Here is a 24,010-nt window from a genome sequence, read left to right as displayed (position 1 = left end):
CAAAAAAAACAAAACAGGAGGATCTGTGTTTCAGCTGGACACCCACGCTACTTCATTAACCTCTTCCTTTTTCATTGGCCTTTTCAATGCACTGGTCTTCATTATACTTCTGTAACTTTAACTTTGTTTTATATATATTTTTTAATAAAGTTCTGCGCCCAGAACTGTTTCTCTGCTGTTCTGTTTGCAGCTTAGCCTTTTTCATGAGCTTCGATTCCAGTAAGACACCCAAGGTGCAGTTGGATCAAGTCCTCTCCCCTTTTTTGCACTTGGGAACATCTTTGGAAAATACAGACACTTTCTTACATCTTGAGAAACTGTTTGATACACAATAATCGGATGCAATGTATTTTGCCATCATTTATATATACGTATGCCTATTTGTAAAGACTAGCGGGATGCGTTCAGTGCCCATACTTCCTCTGTTTGAAAACGTACCACGCTTATAATTTAGGATTAAACCAACACTGCCAGGCCCCATGATCTGCCATGCAATTACTAAAAAGGTGTATTATGTAAATTGTTCAGCCAATGTGTCTGGCATGTACATACCAAACAATAAAAACATGGCTTTTAACCCCTCCAGGACTTTTTTTTTTTTTTTAACCATGCTTGCACTAAAGGACCAGAGCAGTTTTTGTGCTTTTGATATTGCATATAGTTTTTTCAGCACAAGTAGGGCTTTATTTTGAAATAATAATTTATATATATATATAACATATATTTATTATATATGGGCAGGCAGCAGGGTTAGGTTACAGATCCCCCGCAGCGCAGCAGGGGAACTGGATCCTACTCTCCAGCAGCCGGTGGACGTCTGTGCGATATGCGTAGACAACTTCCGGTTCCTGCACTTCCGCCGTGGGAAGTGCTGGCAGGGGAGGTTGTCTGCACAATGCGATTAAACAACCTCCCTTGTCGGCACCTGAAGTTGTGCTTGGTAGAATACTGTTCTACTATTCAACTGTTTTTGTTATTTTTTTTCAAAAAATAAATTTTTTTCTTTAAAAAGAAAAAAAAAAAAAAGCACCTAACTTTTAGGGTGCAGCCTATAATCGAGCCAATATGGCGTATGTGTATATATATATATATATATATATACACACATATTATAATTATGCACACACACACCATAATTTAGTATGAAAAATGTGAGGAAAATTAGGAAAAAAAAACTAACTAGTGCAAATGGATAAAAAAACAAAACTCAAAGTGAATTTAGGTATCTGTCCTGTTTTTGGAGACACCACATATGCCTAGTACTTACATTTTCTTGATTTTTTTTAAATATGGAATGCTGAGCCAGAAAAAGACAATCTGCTTAACAAAAGTATATATTTTTTGAAAGTTGGCTTCCCAAAGTATTTTTCTAGAGTCATTTTAACACTTTTGATTCAACCATTTTCTCCTGGGTACATGAAATTACTGAAACACCCCCCTGAGTACAAACATACCCTATATACATGGGTAGGGTATGTCTCCCTGGCACTGTGGGTTCAAAACTGGAACATGCGCATACAGTTTTCAAACAGAATTTTGAGAGATCAGTTTGCGGGGTCCAGGTCTCATCTGAGACACGGTAGATGTCCCATATTTCATTTTAAATGAAACTATATATTTCCAAAAACTAAATGGCTCAGGGAATCTAGTTAGGGGCATCTCGGCCTGTCCCATGCAACTGATTCCACACCAGCCCCTTCCAAAGTTAGTCTAACCAAAAAACAAACAAAAAAACATTGGATATGTGAGAGAACAAAATAGGGCTTGATTTGTGTTCAGTAACACCCCCCCCAAGTACAGCGATACCCCACATGCATAGATACGTCATGTTTCTCAGATATTGTGGAGTGAAATACTGGAACATGCGCGTTTCAATTAAACCTTTTTTTTTTTAAATAGCATATTGGCTCGAATATAGGCCGCACCCTTAAAGTTTGGCGCTATTTTAAAGAAAAAATACACAATCAGTGGAATGGTAAAGCAGTATTTTATTATTTTTGGTATCTATTATACAGTTTGTCAGGATATGTTATATACGAACAGAAAACCAATAGCCATTTTAAGGTGCCCCCCCCCCAATTCATAATGCCACTGTGATCCCCAGATATGCTTTATAACCCGATATGCCACTCTGCTGCCCAGATATGCTTTATGCCCACACCACTCCATGGTGTCTAGCGGGGCCAGCCGGTGGACGCCTGTGCGATACGCGTAGACAACCTCCGCTGCCGGCACTTCCGGTGCTCCACCATAGAAGCCCCAGCGGAAGGTTATGTCATGTGGAGACCGAAGAAACCTTTCTCCCCGTCCCTGAAGCTGCCGACTGTGGCGAATTTTTTTTTTTTTTTTGGATGACGTACCTGGTACGTCATGGAACCGCTTGTACCACGTCAACATGAAGTACCACGTACGTCTTCGGGCGTGAAGGGATTAAATGTAGTAAAGCCTTCTCAATTGGCGTTCCTCAGTCCCAGGAAAGGATGTCCTATCCCACTGCTCAGATGCAGTCAGAAACCAAAGATGTGGGAGACCAGACGCAGGCAATGTGTAAAGTTTTTGTTTTTTTTCGTGACAGATAAAAGGTGATCAAGTTAAAAATACTGCATGATTTATGTGGCCTGGTGTGTATATGGACTTTCTAGTAGTTAATGCCCTGCTACATGGAAAAAAGTACTTGGCCAAGTAGTATAGACTAGCAGAAAAGGACTAATTATATATTGTAGAAAACGTATTTAAACAATGATCCTTTTACTCAACCACTGCGTCTGAAATTCTCAGCATTCCTGAAAACATGGGTAACAAAATAATCACAACATAGTTAACAAAACAAATAAAAACCAGATATAATATGTAAGATAAAAGGAATTATGACATCGCTGTTATGTTTTCCGGTTACAGTTTCTAAGCTTGTGCTGACAATAGAAACACACACAGATTATTATATAATGATCATACATTTCAGAATTATGATCTACCTGAAGAAACCAAGTACGTCTAGAAAAGCTGCATTCGGATCAATACAACTATGCAAAATCTCCCATTAAAACGGAATTTCACCGTCTACAGCGATAAAACGCTATTCATGTAAAGAATCCCAAAAACTGCTAGGGTGTCACGCTTTTATTCGTTACATGTAATTTACATATAGGGAGACAGGCGGTTTGCGAATACAGAGAGGATGTTATATAGTGACTCGTAAAAAGGTGGAATAAAATTGGCGAGGAAACTATTTCATAGTGAAATGTGCCTGTCCAGACATGGCCCAGGGAAAAAGGAATGCAACAGACAAGAGGAAACCTGAAACCGGTAAAAGGAGGAACAGAGCAGATCGTCAGTCTAAAGCCTCGGCTCCTCATTGAATCGACTCTCTCCCTTAGGATGGCATGCGCATGGGATTTCCAGTTCCGTGTGCTACTGCTTGGGGATTCTGGCGTTGGAAAAACCTCTTTGCTGCGCTGGTACACAGATGGAGCGTTCTCAAGCAGCACAGGGCAAACCGTAGGAGTGGATTTCTGCTCTCGGGTAGAAGAGCCAGAGGACGGTGTTAAAGTCCGACTACAGTTCTGGGACACTGCAGGCCAAGAGCGATATCGGTAAGCTGGGGATGTAACTGAGAGCAGGAGTTTTCCTGTACCACTGGATGTAAAGGTCGCATATGTAGAAGCTCAGTCACTTTGTTGGGGGGAGGGAATGATACAGCGTTCCACAGCTCCGGTGTGTTTTTACATTATCCTTAGATCTCAGGCTGCCTTTGTGTTCACAGAATGTTTGAGGAGGAACAATTCTTCATTGTGTTCCAGGTGAAAAGATTTTTTTTATAAGTGGCAGTCTAGACAAGGGACATGATACATGTTTTATTGTGTATGGTCTTTTCTCTAGGGCAGTAACACGGTCCTATTACAGGAACGCAGCCGCTGTTATTCTCCTCTTCGACCTTACTGCACGTCCATCTTTTGATAATATCTTGAACTGGTACCAGGAAGTAATAGAGAGAACGAGACCTGAGCCCCTAATTTATTTGTTACTGGGAACTAAAAGTGACTTACGGGCCAAGCGCACGGTTACAAGAGAGGAGGGTCAGACGCTGGCAGATACCCTTAAAGCTCCATACCTAGAGACATCTGCACGGACAGGTAGCAACATCACAGCTGCACTCTCTCTTCTGTGCAGAGAGCTGCTCAAAATGGCCCGGCAAGAGAAAACACAAGGGGAGCGCTGGAAAGGTAGATGTACTACTGTACCGGAGGCTCAGCACACGCAGAAGAGGACATGTGCCTGCTAAGAATGTCATACCAGCTTATACGACTACCTTTCTCAGCTATCACTTTGGGCCCTGCCCTACTCTAATACCTACAAGACACTACAGTCAGTGGCCCTGGGATGAAGCTACCACAAGGACAGTCATTCAGTCACCAATGCTATTCCTGCATCAGTCTCTAAAATATACAAGCAGCACCCGCAGAGTCATTACCGTGGCAAAATCTTTACTTAAACGCCTTTTTATATACACATACAACATCTGGAAGATGTGTTAACCCATTGCCTACCAGAGGTTACCGTAACACGGTTAAGAGAAGAACATTCTACAATCAGTGAAACAGCGGGTTGCTGTCCCCCAACTAAGGCTTTTCTTCAAACAGTCTCCGAGCTCGTTTGCTGCACATTCAATTGTTCGACAGGAGTGCGCAGATGGTGTGTGCAGCTGGTAGGGTGTGCAGCTATTTCTTTTGGGTTTTCTTAATTAAGGCCATTCTCTGTTATAAATCATCCAGGAGAAAAGCGCAGGGAACGAAGACGCAAACCAAAAGAGCAAAGAGCAGGGATAAGACAAAAAAGGGAGGGGAGAGAGACAGAAAAAAAATGGTGATTAATAAATCAAGATGCAAATAAAATATATGCAATTAAGTGCATTAGGCTGCAATGTATTATTACATAAGAGGAAGTAAGCCATTGTAAATAAAATACTAGTATTCTGGGGCATGCCGGATAATGTAAAACTAATTACACAATGTTTAACTTATGAAGAACAATACTGATGACTTTGGAGCAGTGATGAAAATATATGGAGTTTGACAAGTGAGGACATCTCATAACTTCTCCAATATAGAAATACTTTTATTTGCTGGTGGCCCTTCATGAGAGCCAGGGATATACTTTAGGGCCAAAGACCTTAGATGGAGCTACTAATAAGCAGCAAGGGAGAGGAATAACATAACATATAAGCCATTGCTGGCAGAGATCCCCCTCTGCTCCTACATGGCAGACCATATTAAAAAGGTACAGAAGACACAAAGCACAGTAACATAACTCCTATAAGTGTATATGCATTTTCAGCAACACGTTTTTAATATTTTAATAAATCAGTGAAAATCAAGTTAAAGTGCCATTAAACTTTTTCCCACTCAAATGAAGCAAACCTTAATTAAGATAGGCCTGTTGTCTAGCAGTACGATAAAGCAGATCCTCCCTTAACAGGCAGGTAAGGAGGGACTTTTAAAAGTTTTTTTTTTCTCTTTAATGCTTAAGGGAACAATTGTGCAAATGATACTTTTAATAAAAGATGATTAGATACTTTGAGTCTTGGAAAAGTTCAAATGCACTTTAACCTGCAATTGTGGTTAACGCCTCTCCTCTTAGTAGGGAGATTCTGCAAAATGAACGTTTAGAATTCTTCTTACCTGCTTGTGTGCCTCGGTTGTGCAAGCCTTTTTGTAGGGACGGATTTCTTCTGATCCAAAACCTGGGATCCACATATTCCACTGACGTTCTAAAGTTCAAATCAAAAATCAACAGTAAAATATCACGTAGTCAATGAGGTAAATGCAAGTATGCAACTATACTGAAAACACTAAAATAGAGAAAAATACAAAGATTTTTCATATTACCTCAAAGTAACTAGCAACCCAAGGGGTATACGACAGGCAAAAAACAAACATTCCAAAAAGGATGGTTAAGCTAATTTCCAAAAAAAGAAAAAAAATGGTTCTGCACTCAACTCCCAGGAAGCTGGGTGCTAACAGGAAAGAAGGGATAGCATAAACCCTCTTGAAGCACACGAACAAAGAAAAGGAATCCCAGAACTCCAGTCTCTAGGACACTTTATTAAGAGAAAGCAAAAAAAAAAAAAAAAAAAAAAAGCTACTTTTCGGCCTTTGTCAAGCTAATTTCCAAAGATTGTGTTCTTGTATAAAGACAACAACTGCACTAAAAATGTTTTCATAAACGTAAAACTTTCCCAACAGTGCCACTTTTGCTATATTTTCAGTACAGTCTAATACTGTAATACATATCCTACATGGTGTGTTCATCTATTTCTTTCTGTATTTATGTAGTTGTGAGAGAGAATAATTCTGTGATTGTGGAAACGCAATGTGTGTGTACACTATATAACCAGATTGCTAACAGGTGTATACAATCAAACACACCGCAGCCATCTACGTAGACAAACATAGGTAGTAGAATGGGTCGTACTGAAGAGCTCAGTGATTTTTAATGTGCTAGATCCATCCTGACAAGCTCTAAGTGTTGTTATTGTGAAGTGAAAGCATCACTCGCTACAGAGTTCCAAACTGCCTCTGGAAGCATCATCAGCACAAGCGCTGTGTGTCGGGGGCTAAATGAGATGGGTTTCCATGGCCGAGCAGCTGCACGCAAGCCGAAGATCACTATGCACAGTGCTAAGCACCAGCTAGAGTGATTTAAGAGCACACTGCCACTGGGCTCAGGAGCAGTAAAAACATGTAAAAATGATGAATCACGCTACACTATCTGAAAGCCTGATGGACAAATCTGGGTTTGGTGGACGTCAGGAGAACGCTAGCTACTGGAATGAATTTTATCTACTGTAATATTGGGGGAGGGAGGATAATGGTCTGGGGCTGTTTTTCAGGGTTTGAGCTAGGCGCCTTAATTCCAGTGAAGGGTGATGTTAATGCTACGCCATACAAAGACATTTTAGACAATACTACTCCTCGAACCCCATGGCACCAGCTTGAGGAAGGTCCTTTCCTGTTCCAGCATGACAGTGCCTCTGTGCACTGCAGAGAGCCTTGAGCTTCACTCCTTTGAATTGAAATACTTTCTTATACAACATCACTGTCTGACCTCACAAATGCTCTAAATGGGCACAAATTCCCACAGATACACTAACATCTTGAGGAATGCCCTGCCCAAAACGTATAGGCTGTTATAGCCACAAAAGTGGGGAGGGGGAAACTCCATATTAATGCCCATGGAGTTTGAATGGGATGTCCAGAAAGCTCATACAGGTGTGACGGTCAGGTGTCCACATACTTTTGGTTATACATTTTGTACATTCACATACACTAAATAATTGCTGTATGCTACCCACAGTGTTGTGCTCAAGTTAAGGTCATTACTAACACAATGATCGCTGTACAGAAAAAGAGTAACTTCAAAATATATTTTAAACAGTGGGCAAATTTTTGTAAACAGACCTAAATGAAGTTGCACGTCTTTGACCTCCAGTGTATTTGATCTCCGGTGTCGGGCCAGCTGACAGGCTGCCGACACTACACTCTCTATGAAATCATCAGCTATCTGCAAGAGCATCTGTAATGAGAACATGACAGAATTTGATGACATTTGTGAATGAGAAATACAATGCACACCAAGAAAAACTCTACTGCAACATTTAGTTGTTCACTCACCTCCTCCACGTCCTCATCCAGCTGTTCATTAGGGTCTATCTCTCTGACCAGATCATGGAGCTTCTTCTTGGTTAAAACCTTAGGAAAGTGAACATTAACTAAATAATTTCCTCAACATTTAGAGGACTGAACCAAATATCTTTTCTCAAGTGCAGCAGATATACCGTATTTGCTCGATTATAAGACTAGGTTTTTTTTCAGAGCAAATGATCTAAAAAATAACCATCGTCTATACAAGGTCGACTAATCAGACCTCAAATAGAGGTCTGACTGTAAGACTAAGATCCAGATCCCTCGCAGCGCTGCAGGGGACCCAGATCCTCCTGTCTGGCAGCTAGTGGAGGTCTGCGCAATGCGCACAGACAACCTCCGCTGCTGCCGGGGCTTCTATAATGGAGCACCGGCGTCACATGACCTTCCGGTGCTCATTCACAGAAGACCCGGCGGCAGTAGCGAAGGTTGTATGTGCGCATCGCGCAGACCTTCACCGGCTGGCACCACTAGACACAGAGGAATCTGAAGCACGGGGACACGTTTAGGGATGCACTAGTATCATCGGGGGAGGGTGAGAGTGGCATATGGAGGGCATTTAGGGGGTTAAAAAGAATATCAGGGAGGCACAGTGGCATATAGGGGGTTAAAAGGAATATCATGGAGGCAGAGTGGCATATAGGGGGGTATAAGGCATTTCTGGGCAGGGGCAGAGTGGCATATAAGTTTTGGGGGGTCATCTTATAATCAAGCAAATGCGGTATATGTACTTCATGGTACCCTCCTCACCTGGTTAGCATCCGGGCTTACTCGGCCCCCTCCAGCTGCTGTCCCCTGTACTTTGACCCCTGGAGTGCTGTTTGCAACAGCTTGCTCCTGCTTTACCGCAACCGAGGTGGACATAGAGGTGGTGGTGGTGGTGAAGTTTGACAGATTTATGAGCGTGGAGGCCCCGAACTGGTTCATAATCTGGAGTGCTTTCGCCCTCAGCTCACCCAATCGGGACACGTCTGCACGCTGTTTTGGGGTGTGAGGTCCCGGTCCAAGAAGCTGTGGTTAGGTAAACAAACTAGTGAATGTCAAGATATCATTTATTTTTTCTCTATTCCACACGCAGCTCAAGAGAACTAAACGTTTCCATTTTCACTACGAGCAGGGCACCCAGAAAGCATGCCCACGGCACATGTACATGAATAGTTTATAAATCAGTATCACAATATAGTCACATTGTTTCTAGACTCTCTTTGCTATCATTTCTATATATCCTATCTCCTCTAGATTGGAAGCCTGCGAGCAGGGCCCTCTATACTTAATGTATGCATTTTCAGAAGCACTGTGTAAATTGTGGGCGCTATATAAAATAAACACAATAGTGATATACCAGAGCTACGAGGCAGCTGCATGCGAAGGCAGTAGAATATGCAGAAGCAAGGTTTGGGAAGGTGGCTAGCAGAAGTTATTAAGTAAAGCAGAGCCAACCTCCAAGCCTTTGTGGTAGGACAAGAGATTGCACAAATAAATGTGTGTTAGTTGAGATATATACACCCTTCATGTATTCTTAAAAAATGGATTACAAGACAAACTAGATATTTTGTGAAACAAACACCTCAACCACTCCAAGATCTGACATACTGTAAGAAGTACCCTATTTTAATGCTCCTATAGAACGTGTCAGTTCCAGAATATGGACAAAGCATAAGCACGTCAAGCATCTGTGGCTCAAAATGTGCCTACCAGGTATGTAATATTTGTGACAGCGGAATGTTCACAGGCAAGATGGTTATACATTTTTTATGTCCTTGGCAGCCCCACGAGAAGAATGCATATTAAAGTAATCCATGACTTACCTTAGAAGCAGCAGCTGTGCAGCTACCTTCCTGCATGGCCCAGAAGTTATTGCCAGTATTACCAAATCAGCGGCAGGAAAGCAATGGACTCAATTCAAGCGCTCTCAGCTCATAGGGGGTCTAAACGGACCACCGCAGGGTTCGAAGAGCTAGCGCTGCCTTTAAGTAAGTATATCATATGCGCAAGGAAAAGAGTCAGGCTGACCACATCTTCTGCACAGAAAATAGCTGGGGGTATGGAAAGGGGCAGATATATATTCTGCAGAATCCTCCCATGCATATCCAATGTTTCCATTATAAAGAACAGAATTTGATTCTTAAAGCACATACACTTATGTCTCAAAGCAAATTGTTACTCAGCCTACAATAGAGATACAGAGAAAAGGGAAGGCAAAACTAGAAGGCACGCACACATGTGTGTTTAAGCAGGTCGCTTGCACTTAAGCCCATACATTTAAGAAACACATGCATGATAAAATATCTGAGTGAACCCTGAGGCGTAAAAATGCTACCCAGTAAAAACCAAAGCCAGATAGTGTTGTATTTTATAGTAAACCAAATTAATATACGGTATATCTATATATATATCTATCTATCTCTACATATCTATATATTACAGGATACAGGCCAACGCTACATATATAAACTACCCAAAAGAAGACCGAAACATTGATTGTTCAGTGAATAAACTACATGCAAACTTGTGTGACTATTTTAAATATCTCATTACATAAGCTACGGTGGGTAAAGCTGATGGAAAACCCTTCCACTAAAATAAAGGGGGAGGTAGAAGCATTATCAAACACTCATCTACAGACACCAGACGGCTTGTTTTTTCCCTCTGAAATCTCATGGTGCTGCCACGACCACAAGGGATTCTGGGTAGGCACATGCAAATAAGTTCAATAATTATCACCTTTTGCCCCTATATCCACTTTATACACGGAACCCTTAAAAGTAATTGCCCGCTGTACAAGACAGCCTTTAGACAACACTTGGGTAAGAGGGGCAGTAGCTAGATCATGGACAGCTAATTATATATATATATATATATATATATATATATATATATATATATATATATATAATCCCCTACATACATTCACTGCTACTCTGCATTAATAGTTGTAGGTTTATCAGGGTAGGGTTGATTACACAATAAATCCACAGTAAACAAACTGAGCTCTTTATCACACTTCAGGGTTGCTATTCATCATTAGCACAGCGAGTACTATCAGAGTGACGAGTTTCGGTGCCCTGTATGAAGAGTAATAAAATCAGCGTCTTATTAGTGCCTAGATACTCAGCAGCACCGTTATCGCGAGCCGTGTGTTAGTGTTTATGTAACAGCAGCTACTATAGGGTGCTGAAGATGCATTACTGCTGTGTAGATACTCAACACCACTATACTACGAAGCATGCTGATTTCTTACTACAAACACACACACACACACACACGTTTACAGCGCAGCGAATGGTTAATTAGGCTGTCAGGTACAGAGATACTTGGTATCACTATACAGAGGCTCATGCTCACACGGTTTTTTTTAAAATTTTTATTATTTTTACTTACAGCCAGCTGAGTATCTAGCTCTGTAATGACATCGCACACGGCGGTGGGACCGCTGAGCACACACGTCATGATCACCAGCCGTCTGCGGACAACAAGAGCATCAGTTTTGGGCAGTGGCGTGTGTGCGCTGCGAATACACGGTGTACGGGCAAAAAGACATGGTACATGTTTAAAAACCAGGTCAGACACCGCTTTGTGCTCACCTCCTCTATCACTGTCTCGCTCACTCTTCCTCAAACACCGGAAGTCCGCCGTAGACACTCAAGCTCTGTGCACGCGCGCAATAATTGTATGGTGTTTTTTTTTTGTTAACTTTATTTAAACGAACATTTAGACACAGGAATTCCTTTGCCGTAATGATTCATTTTTCGTTTTCCTTTTAATTAGAAACGTTTACTTTTTTTCTAAGCTATATGTAGTATTTTAGTTCCTGAAAACACTGCAGCATATAATATAGTTAACTACGCGTCAAGGTTTTGAATGTACAAAAACTCCCATAATCCACCTATCTATTAATTTACATATATTTGCATGTTAACTTTTGTCTCGCAGGCATAAATCTTATTATAAGCAATGTTAATATGTTTGAGGGAATCATTTCAGAAATGTATAATTAGAGGGTCGTGGGTGGCATTACCTCATGTTTTAAATGCGCAAACGCGAAGTCGCCATAATCTTAACAAAGATTATGTAACGGCTGGTGCTTACGCCAGTCAGCGTTTCGATAAAAAGGGCTTGTGCCGTGCATGGCACATCGCTGTTCTCCTTTTGGGGGACTGCGGTGCGGAATCGATATCAAGAGATTTCGGAAGCATAATTTTTGCTAATGAGGCTGCTTGTGATCTTGTGTCCGGGCGCCTCAGTTTGATGTGTATAAAAATAGAAAAATGCTTGAATTAAAAGCAATTTATGTAAGAGATACTGTGATTCTAGTTTTACTTCAAGAAAAAGGCAAAGTGGTGTTTTGGCTTTGCTTAAAAAAATGTAAGGACCTATTAGATTTATATATTTTGTGGTTTTACATGACATCAAATAAGAGAGAAAAGCTATTAAAATCTGTTTAATCATAAATAAAATAAATGTAGAACAGGAGTGGAAGAGTCAATTTTATCCCTGGTATGATGAGCAAGTACTAATAGAGAAAAGGGTTACACTGACTCTAATAAATACCAATGAGATGGAAACATTAGCTCCCTAAGGAAACCCAACTAGAGAACAAATAATCAACCTCCTTGGTGGATCCAGTCTGGCTGCCTCATAGCCCTGACTTCAATACGATTGCCTAAGTACAGGATACAAAACGTAGGCCCTAAGAGATCGCTCCTAATAATGCCGTAAGTGGAATGAAAGAAAATAGTGTCATAAAATCATCCAATGCATGTTTCGCTGGGACTTGGCTCAGCTTCCTCACAGACTAGTGTTCTACTAGCTTGTGTTCTCGTCTCATTAGTTTTAGAAGGGTCAGTGTACCCTTTTTTCACTTTTAGTACTTGCTCATGTCAGGGATGATGTGACCTTCCCACTACTGTTGATCTTATTTATTTGTGATTAAACTGGTATTTTATCAGTTTTCCCTTTTTTATATATATTTACTGGGATTCATTTCCTACTTGTTGTACCTCCTTTAGTTAGGTGGTCAGTGGCCCTTTCTCCGTTACTCTTCATGTTTATGAATGTTTTAACATTTCTGTGGCGCTCGTGTTTAGCTGTAATTGTCTTCTTTCTTATTAACTGAACCCTTACAAGTTAAATATATAAAAAGGTTTCCCCAGAGTAAGGTAGGTCAAAGAGGAGCTGCAGCAGTAGTAGTAGAACACTTGCAGCTCCATGGAGCAGGACTGAATTTACACAATGCCAAGTTTTGTCACCAATATTTATTCATCAATGAAAAATATGATATATATATAAAAAAACAACTTGTCCACAATGACAGGTTTTCCTAGTAAGATAAACGGTCTTAATCAGCTAAACTCATTCGTATGCACTATCCTATACACAGTCCCTCTCACTTTACCTCATTGAGTGCCAAAAAAGCTTGTAATGGCGCCAACACGACTTGCAATGACGCTGGCTACACGTGGCGACGAATGGACGAATCATTACTTTTGCAGTTCGTTTTCGTTAGTTTTGTCAGAGATCACCCTCATTGTTGATGCACAAAACAGGCAAAAATAAAGTTCGGATAAAAACGAATCCATTAGTCTAGCAATTTGTCTATGACCTCAGATATTTTGGACCATTCACAATGCAATAATCAGGATAAACTAGCCTTAATGTTAGAAAGGCAGAGAAACCCGGGGCAGATCTTCTATTATGTGTATAACCTGAGAAGTTCTAGACTAGTAAAATCAGCTAGACATCCTGATCTGTCCCCTAAGGCATCAAAGTTCCAGAATCTCTCCTCCTTGACTCTGATTTTTTTAGTAAAAAAATATTTTTCTGAGGTTAGATACTCCACTAAGAAACTGGGCTGAAGGTGATTCTCTGGGTCCTATGAATTATTCTGTTCAACACATGGCCACATTTCAGGGGACATCCTTTCAAAAATCTTACATGCGTCTCTCACTTCCATATTCCAATCGACAACCTCAAATAGGTGCTTTGGGTCATGTGGAAAGGCCTCTCCCCTCTTCTTCTCAATTCTCCTCAATTTCAGGGTTCCAATAGGCACTCTGTTACTCCTCTATTTGGGATATTGATCCTCTTACTGTCCTATCCAAGTTGGAAATTTTTTCCATTTTCCTTCGCACTCTCTTGGTTTAACTCTCTAGCCTAAGACTAAGTGCTTGTAAATGAGCTCCAAACTACCCAGTATCTGTACTGGCCTACTGGGTAGCCAAGAGCTCAATTCTGCAGGGTCATGCAGAGAGTGTGTGTGGTCCCGCACTCTTTGTCCCAGGAAATGTTGGTGAATATGCATTAACCATTTTAAAACTGGATACCAGGGAATGCTTTATGCTGTGAGAGTCATTAAGAAGGGCTGCCTGGCAATACATACATTTCACACACTGAGCTGTTACTCTGTGCATCCCCATCCAACTGGGAGTATTCTACATTATCACAGCAGTGCAATATAGGAAGAAGGCCATTACACTGTGACACCCTGAGAATCTGCCCCTTCACCCCGAGACACTGGTGTGACTACAGGGGTTGCAGCGAGATGAGTGTGTGTTAGTATGAGTGTGTGTGTAATTTGCGTGCTTACATATGTTGTATGTTGAAAGGGGGCGGGGCAAAGAAAGCATAGACCAGCTGTTGAAGTTGGGGAGACCCTGGGCAATTTTCGCACCAGGGCCCTATGGTTTCTAGTTACGCCCCTGCCCTGAGTTTGGGGCAAAAGCCCAGAGACTTCGGGTCAAACCCCGAGAGTTAAGCGGTACGTGCATCACTTGTCAAAGACCGCAGCCTTCAATGGCCGGTGCAACAGCCGTGTGGCACAAGTAAGCAACAGAGTGCTGCTCACTGAAAGCCATAGTCATATAATGATAACTTAATACCCATGCGGGAAGAAGCTCAGTACCAAGCACCAATGTCTTTCTCCTAGCGGGAAGCCAATACTCCACACCGTATCAACCAAAGAATGGCCAGGGTAACGCATCACAAATAAACCTCTGGCTCACGATACCTAAGAACTGACTGCTGATTGGGCAAAAGATCTGCGCGTGCTCTCCTACGTCTAACAGGAAGTGACGTACGATAGCTTAGAAGGAGGCTTGGGACGCGCTTGCTTGGGTGACGTTCACCGGAGATCTGATCGGAGACCGTGCGCGTCCACGAAGGAAGGGCGGGAGCGCTCAGTGAGGTGGTTTGCAAGAAGTTACTCAGTTGTTGAAGTAGTATGTTGAAAGAGACAATAACAAGGATGATAACTAGAGTAAAGAATACCGCAGAGCGCGGGCTGCTTATGAAAGGATATGTTGTTTTGTGTTTTCCAAGAATACCGTAGTTCACATGACGTGGTCGCTGCGTGTTATATATTTACACCATATGTATCAATAAAGAAAGTGTAATTGCAGTAGGCTGCATGGTATGGTGGCGTATATACACTTTGTAAGCTGTAGCGGTATTAGCAGGGAGGGAGAAAGGGCTGGGACTGTTTTCCGGTAAGACTGCGGTATAATATAGTCTGCAAATAATGTCTGGAGGAAACAGATGAGTGAATCTAGATCACATTTCAGGAGATTTCATAAACGTGGCAATAATGTGCAAATAAATGATATTACATATAATGTATTGAGTGATATTATTACCAGCCTAGGGTGTAAGCCCTGCACTTTTTTATTCTTGGCTTTGGATGGATGTGTCTATGGGCGGTAAGAATGCAAAAAAACAGAATGTTGCAGAATCTATGGGCGGTAGGAATAATGCCACATTTTTTTTAAATTTCCCACCATAGACTAATGCTGGAAAAAAATGCAGTTTTGATGATTATCCTGTTTAGCTTCTACATAGAGAGATCTGTGGTTTTGGGCATTAAATACACGTACATTGATATTGTTCGTAGATTAATTCTATGCAGTTATATATTCTGTATATATATATATATATATATATATATATATATATATATATATATATATATATATATATATGTCAGAGTTACTCTAATAGGTAGGTGCAGACTTTGTAGTCCTGTCTCAACATAAAGGAATCTAAACATAGGAACTTACTGATGCCTAGAGATTTTAGCTGATGTGCTCTGAATGCTGATATGGCTTTTCAGGGCTTTTGGTTGATCTTGGTATGGCCCTGTATTTCTAGACTGGACTGCCTAAATGACACGGGCAGATTAATAATCAAATAATATTTGGCGTGAGTTGGATTACCTTCTCGTTCCCTTGCATTTCTCTGACATCATGATTAGGCACCTATGCAGTGCCAGTTGTTACATCCCTGAAAGATGCAAATACTGTCTCCTATGTGTCTATTAAATTCACATGATTAGCGTCAGAGTGTAATAGGTCAAGGGTCACATGACATTTTTATCATGTAACCATTCTTTGACGCCATTAACACTCTTGGGCTCTGGCAAAAATCGGATGCTTATTGTTTGTGACTACCAAAAAGAGGTAGTTTTTTTTTTATTATTTAAATCAAATTCTGTGTGCAGAAGGCTGCTGGATAGAACTAAACTACACATGTGACAGATGGCAAATGCAGAGGTGACTGTCCCTATGGGGGATGTGGTGGTGATTCCCAGTGAATGTACAGAGGGAGAAGACCCAGAAGATACAAAGACACAGGTCATCTTGCAGTTACAACCAATTTCCCATGGGTAAGTGGTTCTGATAAGGCACTTGTTTTTTTTTTTTTTCTTCTTGCATGCCTGCACTTTTAATATTCTTCTTCTGTCCTTCAACCTCATCCATCATGCTGGATGCCCTTTAATGCTATCAAAAATCCTCTGCCATTGGATCGGTCTCAAATCTCAACAGTGATTACTGGTTCAGTTGATTATTTCTTCCAGTGCCCTCTTCTTCAAACCAAGTATTCCCTCCTTTTACTATAGCTGTGTGCTGATCTCCCTTGCTGAAAATCCCACCCTTGCATCCTTTCTCTGTCGATTGACCTACCTTTTTTTTTTTCTTCTCACAAGAGCCCATTGTTGGAATGTTTTATAGAATAAGGCATGTAACTATTTTTACAACTATATTGCCTCTTCCAGTCTCTTGCTATGTATTCTTTCCTACCGCTGGATTAAATGTAACTCTACCCACGCAGGATTTACGGGGAGGTGTCAGACGCAGATGCTGCTGTTGTGTCCTTAGAGACTCACACCCTGAAGATGGGGGACACATTAGGTATGTTAGTTACTGTACCCCACCTCCAGTTTTGTCCATGTAATGCATAACCTTGCTTTTTAGTGTTTTCTTCCCACCACCTTTTCTTTTTACAGACGGTGGTACAGTAGAGCTGGGTGAAGACATCGACATTGCCTATCCTATAACATGCGGGGAGAGCAAGGCCATCCTGCTATGGAAGAAATTTGTCTGTCCAGGAATAAATGTGAAGTGTGTTAAGGTGAGAGCATAGGACACGAGGAGAACACTGATAAGAGGCTGCCATCAACATGACCCAACAAGACGGCAGACAGAAATGGGAATGAGTGTGGCAGAAATTAGTTCACAGAAGTCCAAAGCAACATATAAAGTCACACAGTAGTAAAGACCACTTTAAGCGCTGTTTCATTACCTGCATTTTTCCACGAGTGCTTGAGTATTGCTTTATGTATGCTGCCTGATGGCACAGAGCTGTATGAAAGGGATCCCATCTTCAAGTCTGTATTTATACAGAGCGGTTTTGGGGTAAAGTGCAAAAAGTTCATTGGTGTCTGTACATTTTTCTCTTGGCACTGAATTGCCAAAAACCCTCGGTTTATATGTTGCATTTTTCTTGTCAATTCAACAATGTGAGTGTAAGATATGTAAGAACCTGACAAATGAGCCCTTATGTTTTACTATCCCACTACCCTAATATTTCTGATCCCTTGCATCTTCTCTGGTTTGTAGTATAACGAACAGCTGATCAGCCCCAAACACTTTGTTCATTTGGCTGGAAAATCCACATTAAAAGACTGGAAGCGAGCCATCCGCCTGGAAGGTGTTATGTTGAGGTGGGTAAGGGAGGGAGCATAAAAGTGAAGTCTGGTCACACACTCCTACATCCAATGTTAAAGAAAAATCCATTTACAAGATGCAGTTAGACAATGGAAGGTCTGTAAATCCCCATCTTCTAGATTTGCACAATATACATGTTTTCATGGAACCTTATATTCATCATTTATGTGTGTTCTTGATCTATTATTTTAGCCTAGACAAACAACCTGACTATTGGATTATAATACCAATTTGTGGTAAACGCCTTTAAATCTCCTGCAGAAAGCCAGTTGAACATTGTTAATAACAGGTATACATTTGTAAATACAGCTTATCATGGCTTCCAGTGCTCTTGGCATATACCGTATATATCTCACTTCAGGTAAAGCCTCTGTTGATCAGGCCATGAAAAATTATGGCAGAACAAAGATTGATGCACAGGGTTATTTCAGACTTGCAGCAACTGTAAAACTCCTTAGTTGGATTTTCATGCAACTACAGACAGTTCTCATTTTTACATTGTCTCAACGCAGTTCACACTTGCATCTTCCCGAACTTAGACTTGTTTTAGATAAACCAGTACACTTAGGATAACTCAATACTGCATTTATCACACTACCTATCCTTTATCTTGTATACTGGGTCAGTTCTGTTATGAAATTAGACATTGTACCTTAAATAAAGGTACATAACCTGACATTTACACGTGAGGGCCTTTTGTGCTTTGTATTCATTGAAAAGCTGTTTTTTTTTGGTCTCTGGTGTGATGGGATGCATCTATGAACGACTTAACATATAACTTGTCTAATTGTTTGATTAATTATGTATGTAGATTTCATCTGTCTGTTTCATTTTTCTGTGTCTTCCTACTCTGGCGAGAAATTACAAACAAAAATCTTTCAAAGGTGTCCAAAGTGTGCTGTAACAACAATGTTTGCTAGGATCTAAATGTGAGAATTTAATTTAGCATGATTTAATATCCTAGCAGGTGCAGGTCTATGTATGGGTCCCTTTTAGTTACTTTGTTGTTTTCTTGGTTTCCCTTGGAAGGAAAATGATGGATTCCGGCCAGATGGATTTTTACCAGCACGACAAGGTCTGCACGAATACATGCAGGAGCACCAAGTTTGACCTCCTTATTAGCAGCGCCCGTGCCCCTGTGCCTGGACAGAGCACTGTAGTACAAACCCCAACCACAGGAGAAGGTATAGCGTCACATCTACGGGTCAACCTGTGTAGTCTGTTGTTTCCACCCTTGGGTGATGTAGAGCCCAGAGGGTTTGTTTTTTGCATTGGCATTTAAGAATAAATAATACATAATCAAATTATTAATACATGGATTGATGACGGCAGCCAAGTTAGTGTTTAGTTTTAATTTTAATTTTTAAATTTTTTGTTTCATGTCGTTATGTATAATTAATTATGCATAATATATATATATATATATATGTTTGTCTCTTTGTGCAAAAATGAATACTGAACTTTTGCAATAGCTGCTTAATGCTAAGTGTCTTCGAAGCCTTATTCATGGCAGTGTGGTGTGCAGTCCTCATAGATTTAAAGTTCACATGGTTCACCTTCTGTACCCTGCAGGCAGCCTATCTTCAATTGCTGTATCTGAAGAAGCTGTTGAGGACGGAGCTATTGAATGGAACCAAGCACTTTCTGCCACTGTGCAGGTGAACAGAGAGGAGAGAAGCAAGAAAGAAGGGGAAGAGATATCCGGTAAAACAGATGGAAACTTACAAAGCTAGATCTGTGTAGTACTAGAATCCTTATTTCAATATAATTACAGGAGGAGTTTGTTTACTGTGACATAATGTAGCATTAAAGTGAGAAATAACAAGCTTTTTTTCATTTCCCCTGTAGAGGAGACTTTGCTTTTCTGGAGGGGTATCTCAGATGTGGGTCTTATGGATGAAGTGATCAGTAAGGTGCAGAATGAGATAGAGGATCTTTTGAGTGGAGTCCAACAACGAATGGACCAGACACCTTTCCAGGTGACAGGTTGGTACTGGATTATATTTTTTGGGGGAAGTCAAAAAAACATTTGGGTGTCCAATAGTAGTAGGTAGGGGGTTTCTAGTTACTACAGTGTTCATTTCAGCATAGATGGAACAGGACTTCAAGAGATTACATGTAAATATGTAATGTTTCACATTATGTGAGGAGGAAGCAAATCTTTTCACGTATGACTCTTGAGTACCTTGTTGCATAGGGTGACTTCAAATGATCCTCTCTGCTCACTCTCCCTGTAAGATGCCACGTTGCTCAGTAATATTGCGCACAGCTTGGGCTTGTTTGACGCTGTTAAGAGAGTTCTGGAGCAGAAGAAGAACCAGACAGACCAGAGTGAAGAACAGTATCATTACACATTGGCGGGTAAGACTATAAATACTTTATAAAACTGCACTCTGAAAGATTTCACAATGAGTTTGTAGGTGGGTTGTGGCGAGATAAAACATTTCAACTCTCCAACTGTACTGAAGACGGATGTTGAAATATGTAACTCTTTCCGTAGTCTCAAAGTTCAGTGAATGATGCCAATTCAAAGATCACCCAGAATGTTGCATAGCTGTCTACAGTAATGTCTTACGGGTAGATTAGCGGGACCAGAAAAAAACTTTTCTTCAACACTAAGCTAAATTACTCTATACTGCTTTGTGTTTAATACTGGAAAACAAAAAACCCTTTTCCCCCTCACCAAAGAAAGCATGTTAAAGTACGTTGTAAGTACTTTTTAATATGAATTCTTTTACATGTTAGAAACAAAGCACTTAGCTGCAGCCCAAAATCCTCCTCTGTGGACCAATTATCACCACTAAATGACTGCTAGGGGGCCACCTCAGCCCAACACTTGGGTTCAGGCAGCATGAGATTACTTTTTGGTTCAAGTTGGTTGAGTTTGGGCAACAGGAGATGTTTGGCCAAACAGATCTGCATGCTTGGCAACTGAGGTGTGACACATTCTGCAGAATCCTTCCTTACATTTGCAGAAAGCCTCAGCGATCATATATATTGTATTAAACTGCCTTTGACAAGCTTCTTAAAACCATGTTGATTACAGTGGGAATGGCAAAATGTGTCCACACTTAAAAATAAAATAAAAAATATGAAGGCCATAGCAAATTTTAATGTTCATCCCTTGAAGCTCTTGTGAAAGGGAGTTTCTAGCACGAGCTTGACTTCATCCCTGATTGTGTAATTAGCTTATTAGAGCTTAGTTTCTCAGAATTGTCTGCAGAAACTAGGGACAGGAGTTATTTTTCTCATCCCCTTGTTTTTTTATTTTTGTTTGATTCCATACACACTATCAAATGGTTGGGGTCACTTAAAAATGTAATGGTTTTTTTTTTTTCTTTTAAAAGAAAAGCAAATGTCCATTTAAATAACATCAAATGTATCAGAAATATAGAATAGACATTGTTAATGTTGTAAACGATTATTCTAGCTGGAAACAGCAGCTGATTTTTAATGGAATATCTTCATAGGCGTACAGTGTTGGCACGCCGTGCCAAGTTTAACCCCTTAAGGACAATGGGCGGTCCCTAAACCCATTGAAAACAATGCATTTTGAGCCCGTACATGTACGGGCTTTGTCATTAAGGGGTTAAGGTAATTGCTCATTAGAAAACCTTTTTGCAATTATGTTGGCACAGCTACAGATTTTCTTGTTTTTCATGAAAAGTGACCCCCGAACCTGTGTGTGTTTTATATTTATATAATGTTTAATGGGATGTAAAAGTGTAGTGAATTAATGGTCCCAGAGAACTGGTGTGGTGACATGATTTTTGTTTCCTTTCTGTACAAACCTGCCACCCCCCCCAGATCTGGAGCGCCAGTTGGAAGCACAAAAGAAGCAGGAAGGCAGCAAGTCGCCTCTCTTCCAAAATGTGGTTCTAATGCCTGTGAACACCCCCAAACCACCTAAGAGGCCTCGACTACAGCGCCCAGCTTCTGCTGGTTCTTTGAGCACCACATCTTCTCAGCCTCACTACACTGTGCTGTCCCCTCTGACTCTGGCACCTGTAGGACAACAGTTCTCTTTGGGTGGTCTGAGATACACAACTGTGCTTGGTAAGGCGGGAAGTGGAGATACCTTGGCAGTACTAACAACTGAAATGCAAGAATCTGGGGGCTTGGCCGGGATGATGAGCCCAGTTGAGTTGGTTACCATGGATACAGGACTTGGACATGATGGTGTTGGTGAGGAGGGGCAGACCATCATCCAGATAGACCCAGCACCAGACCCAGAGGGTGGTTCAAAGGTGATGGAACTTGGAGACGGAAAGGTTTTAGGTGTTGGCCACTCAGACGGAATACATAATGTGGAGATTGTTGTGTTAGAGGATGACTAAAAAGGATCTAGGAGCATTCATGATCATGTCGAAGCCTGCTCCCATTGAGAGAATGTCATTTCTGATAGAAAAAGACACTTGCAAAGTGACCTAATGCAGTTCCTGCATACGAACTTGGATTATGAATTGTTAGGACTGAGTCTTCATCTGCCATACTGGATCTTCACTCCTATAGATTTATCTGTACATATATTGTGAGTAAAACAAAAAACACACAAATCTAATAAATTGGCAGTAGCATAAACTCATTTTAAGGGATTCATTTCTGAAATAAAATAAACTCAACCTTTTGGCTTGCTTCCCTCTTGACACTTGCCCATCACCTGTCCACCAGATCAGCAATTATAAGGATAATATAATTCACTCTGATGCTGGGCCAACATGCTTACGCTTAAGAAGAATTGTCATATTTTGAAGATACAATCTGTAATCAAGGGAGTTGGCCTTGCAAACAGATGAACAATATTACTAAAGTACCGTATTATCTACACATGCTTTTGGTAATATGTGGATATTAGTTATGTTATTAAAACCGCTCATAACATGTGCTAGTTTACCTTTGGGAATTCGACATTTGTTGCAAGTGGTGATATATGAAGTTCTTACAAAAATAAAAAAAGATGACAACTGCGGTGGGTAAGTGTGAATAGCCAACTAGCATAGTTCTAATAGAAAGGTGCGATCTGCCAAACTATAGGAACTAGTTCATCTAGAGTAATTCCTGCTGCTGTTCGCTCATCACAAGATCATCACATATTAAAATAAATGTAAAATGAAATCAATACTAAAAAGGAAAAAAACAAGCCCTACACAGAAAGATATTGAGTTATCACCCTATACAAATGCTCAAAACCCTGAATCAAAAGAGGGGTGATTTTTATTATTATTTAGACTATAATTTGACTAGTAGTTCCTTTTCTACTAGAATTAAACTATTTGGCTATCCACAATTTCCTTTCTCTTTTACTTTTAAAGTCATAGATAATAAATTGTACTTTAGCAGCACCCCCCCCCCCCGTATGATGGTCTTGTCCTGATGTTGGCAGTCAGAAAGGTAGGCATAGTTTAATGATCTGTCGTTAAAAGAGAGATATAAGAGAAGAAATAATCACGTGACAATTCTGCTCCTGAATGTATACACAGTGGGTTTCTAATACATGCATAGTGCTTATTACTCTATAACTATACCGGTGGCTAGTGCCCGAGCTGCAGCACGCGATATAAATGATGAGCTATTAAGTATTAGCCCACTTTGAAGTCATGCTCTTTATAGACTATAACTAGTTTTATTAAATGTAAAGCTAGGGAGGCAGCAATTCCCATTTAAACAGAAATAACATCGTGGGCTACAGCGAGTGGTGTAGTCACCATGGTTACATACACACTACAGCGCCAATAGCTCCTCCTTCCACAACAATTCCGCTTTAGGCCTAATATGTGATGTGATTAAGAAACTATTCTGTTATCAATAAAATTGACAAAACAAAAAAGAAACTTCGCACTCCCGGCAGAGCGCAATCAGACTGTGCCAAATATTAACGTGTTTAAGTCTCGCCAGCGGCGTATGGAGCTAACGCGCCATGTTGGATACTGGACAGCCAGGTTATACACCAAGGAAACATTTATCCGTTTTGGGTTTGTTTTTTTTTTGTTTTTTACACAAAAGCTCTGAAGCCAGGATGTTTTATTCTGCTTCATATCTTGTATACACACTAGTAGAATTCCTCTAATAAATAACATATTGGGTATCCGAGAAAGGCTCGCACGACGTACGAATAGAAAGAAGGGTGCAGTATGTGATTAGATTATTGCACGTAATGGGCGGAAATGATAACACCTGCCCGAATCCAATATGGCTGAGGTGGATGCTACGTCCAGTCTTCTAAATGCACGCGCATGCTCGCAGAAACGCCCGCCCCTTTCCTGCTTTCAGGGTGCGCTCCTCCTGCATTACTTCGGTCACTTCGCCGCCGAC

The 24,010-nt window shown here is 40.7% G+C and overlaps 3 protein-coding genes and 1 non-coding gene across 4 annotated transcripts; 3 read left to right on the top strand and 1 right to left on the bottom strand.

The window, feature by feature from the left end:
- The first annotated feature begins 3,378 nt into the window (after positions 1-3,378).
- LOC149287980 (ras-related protein Rab-39B-like) lies at positions 3,379-4,282 on the top strand. Its single transcript, XM_089492305.1, has 2 exons — positions 3,379-3,593; positions 3,880-4,282. Exons 1-2 carry the CDS (start codon positions 3,379-3,381, stop codon positions 4,280-4,282), a joined length of 618 nt encoding a protein of 205 aa, XP_089348431.1.
- Positions 4,283-4,718: 436 nt separating this feature from the next.
- Positions 4,719-8,627, bottom strand: LOC149287979 (transcription initiation factor TFIID subunit 12). Its single transcript, XM_089492364.1, has 5 exons — positions 8,451-8,627; positions 7,671-7,748; positions 7,458-7,572; positions 5,679-5,767; positions 4,719-4,754 (listed from the first exon to the last, which is right to left on the bottom strand). Exons 1-5 carry the CDS (start codon positions 8,625-8,627, stop codon positions 4,719-4,721), a joined length of 495 nt encoding a protein of 164 aa, XP_089348490.1.
- Positions 8,628-11,807: 3,180 nt separating this feature from the next.
- LOC149287978 (U11 spliceosomal RNA) lies at positions 11,808-11,943 on the top strand. The gene has a single exon (XR_016277431.1). It is a non-coding gene; the product is annotated as a U11 spliceosomal RNA (small nuclear RNA).
- Positions 11,944-16,228: 4,285 nt separating this feature from the next.
- On the top strand, positions 16,229-22,035 carry LOC149287977 (glucocorticoid modulatory element-binding protein 1-like). Its single transcript, XM_089492360.1, has 9 exons — positions 16,229-16,356; positions 16,803-16,882; positions 16,978-17,102; positions 17,591-17,694; positions 18,728-18,882; positions 19,271-19,402; positions 19,547-19,684; positions 19,937-20,059; positions 21,506-22,035. The coding sequence occupies exons 1-9, from the start codon at positions 16,229-16,231 to the stop codon at positions 22,033-22,035; spliced, it is 1,515 nt and encodes a 504-aa protein (XP_089348486.1).
- The last annotated feature ends 1,975 nt before the right edge of the window (positions 22,036-24,010 follow it).

This window comes from Sceloporus occidentalis, unplaced genomic scaffold, assembly GCF_023333645.1.
Source record: "Sceloporus occidentalis isolate IW3139 unplaced genomic scaffold, rSceOcc1.0.p SCAF_55, whole genome shotgun sequence".
Classification (NCBI taxonomy): Eukaryota; Metazoa; Chordata; class Lepidosauria; order Squamata; family Phrynosomatidae; genus Sceloporus; species Sceloporus occidentalis.
Note: the sequence above shows the minus strand (reverse complement) of the source record. Positions and strands in the feature narration are given on the sequence as shown.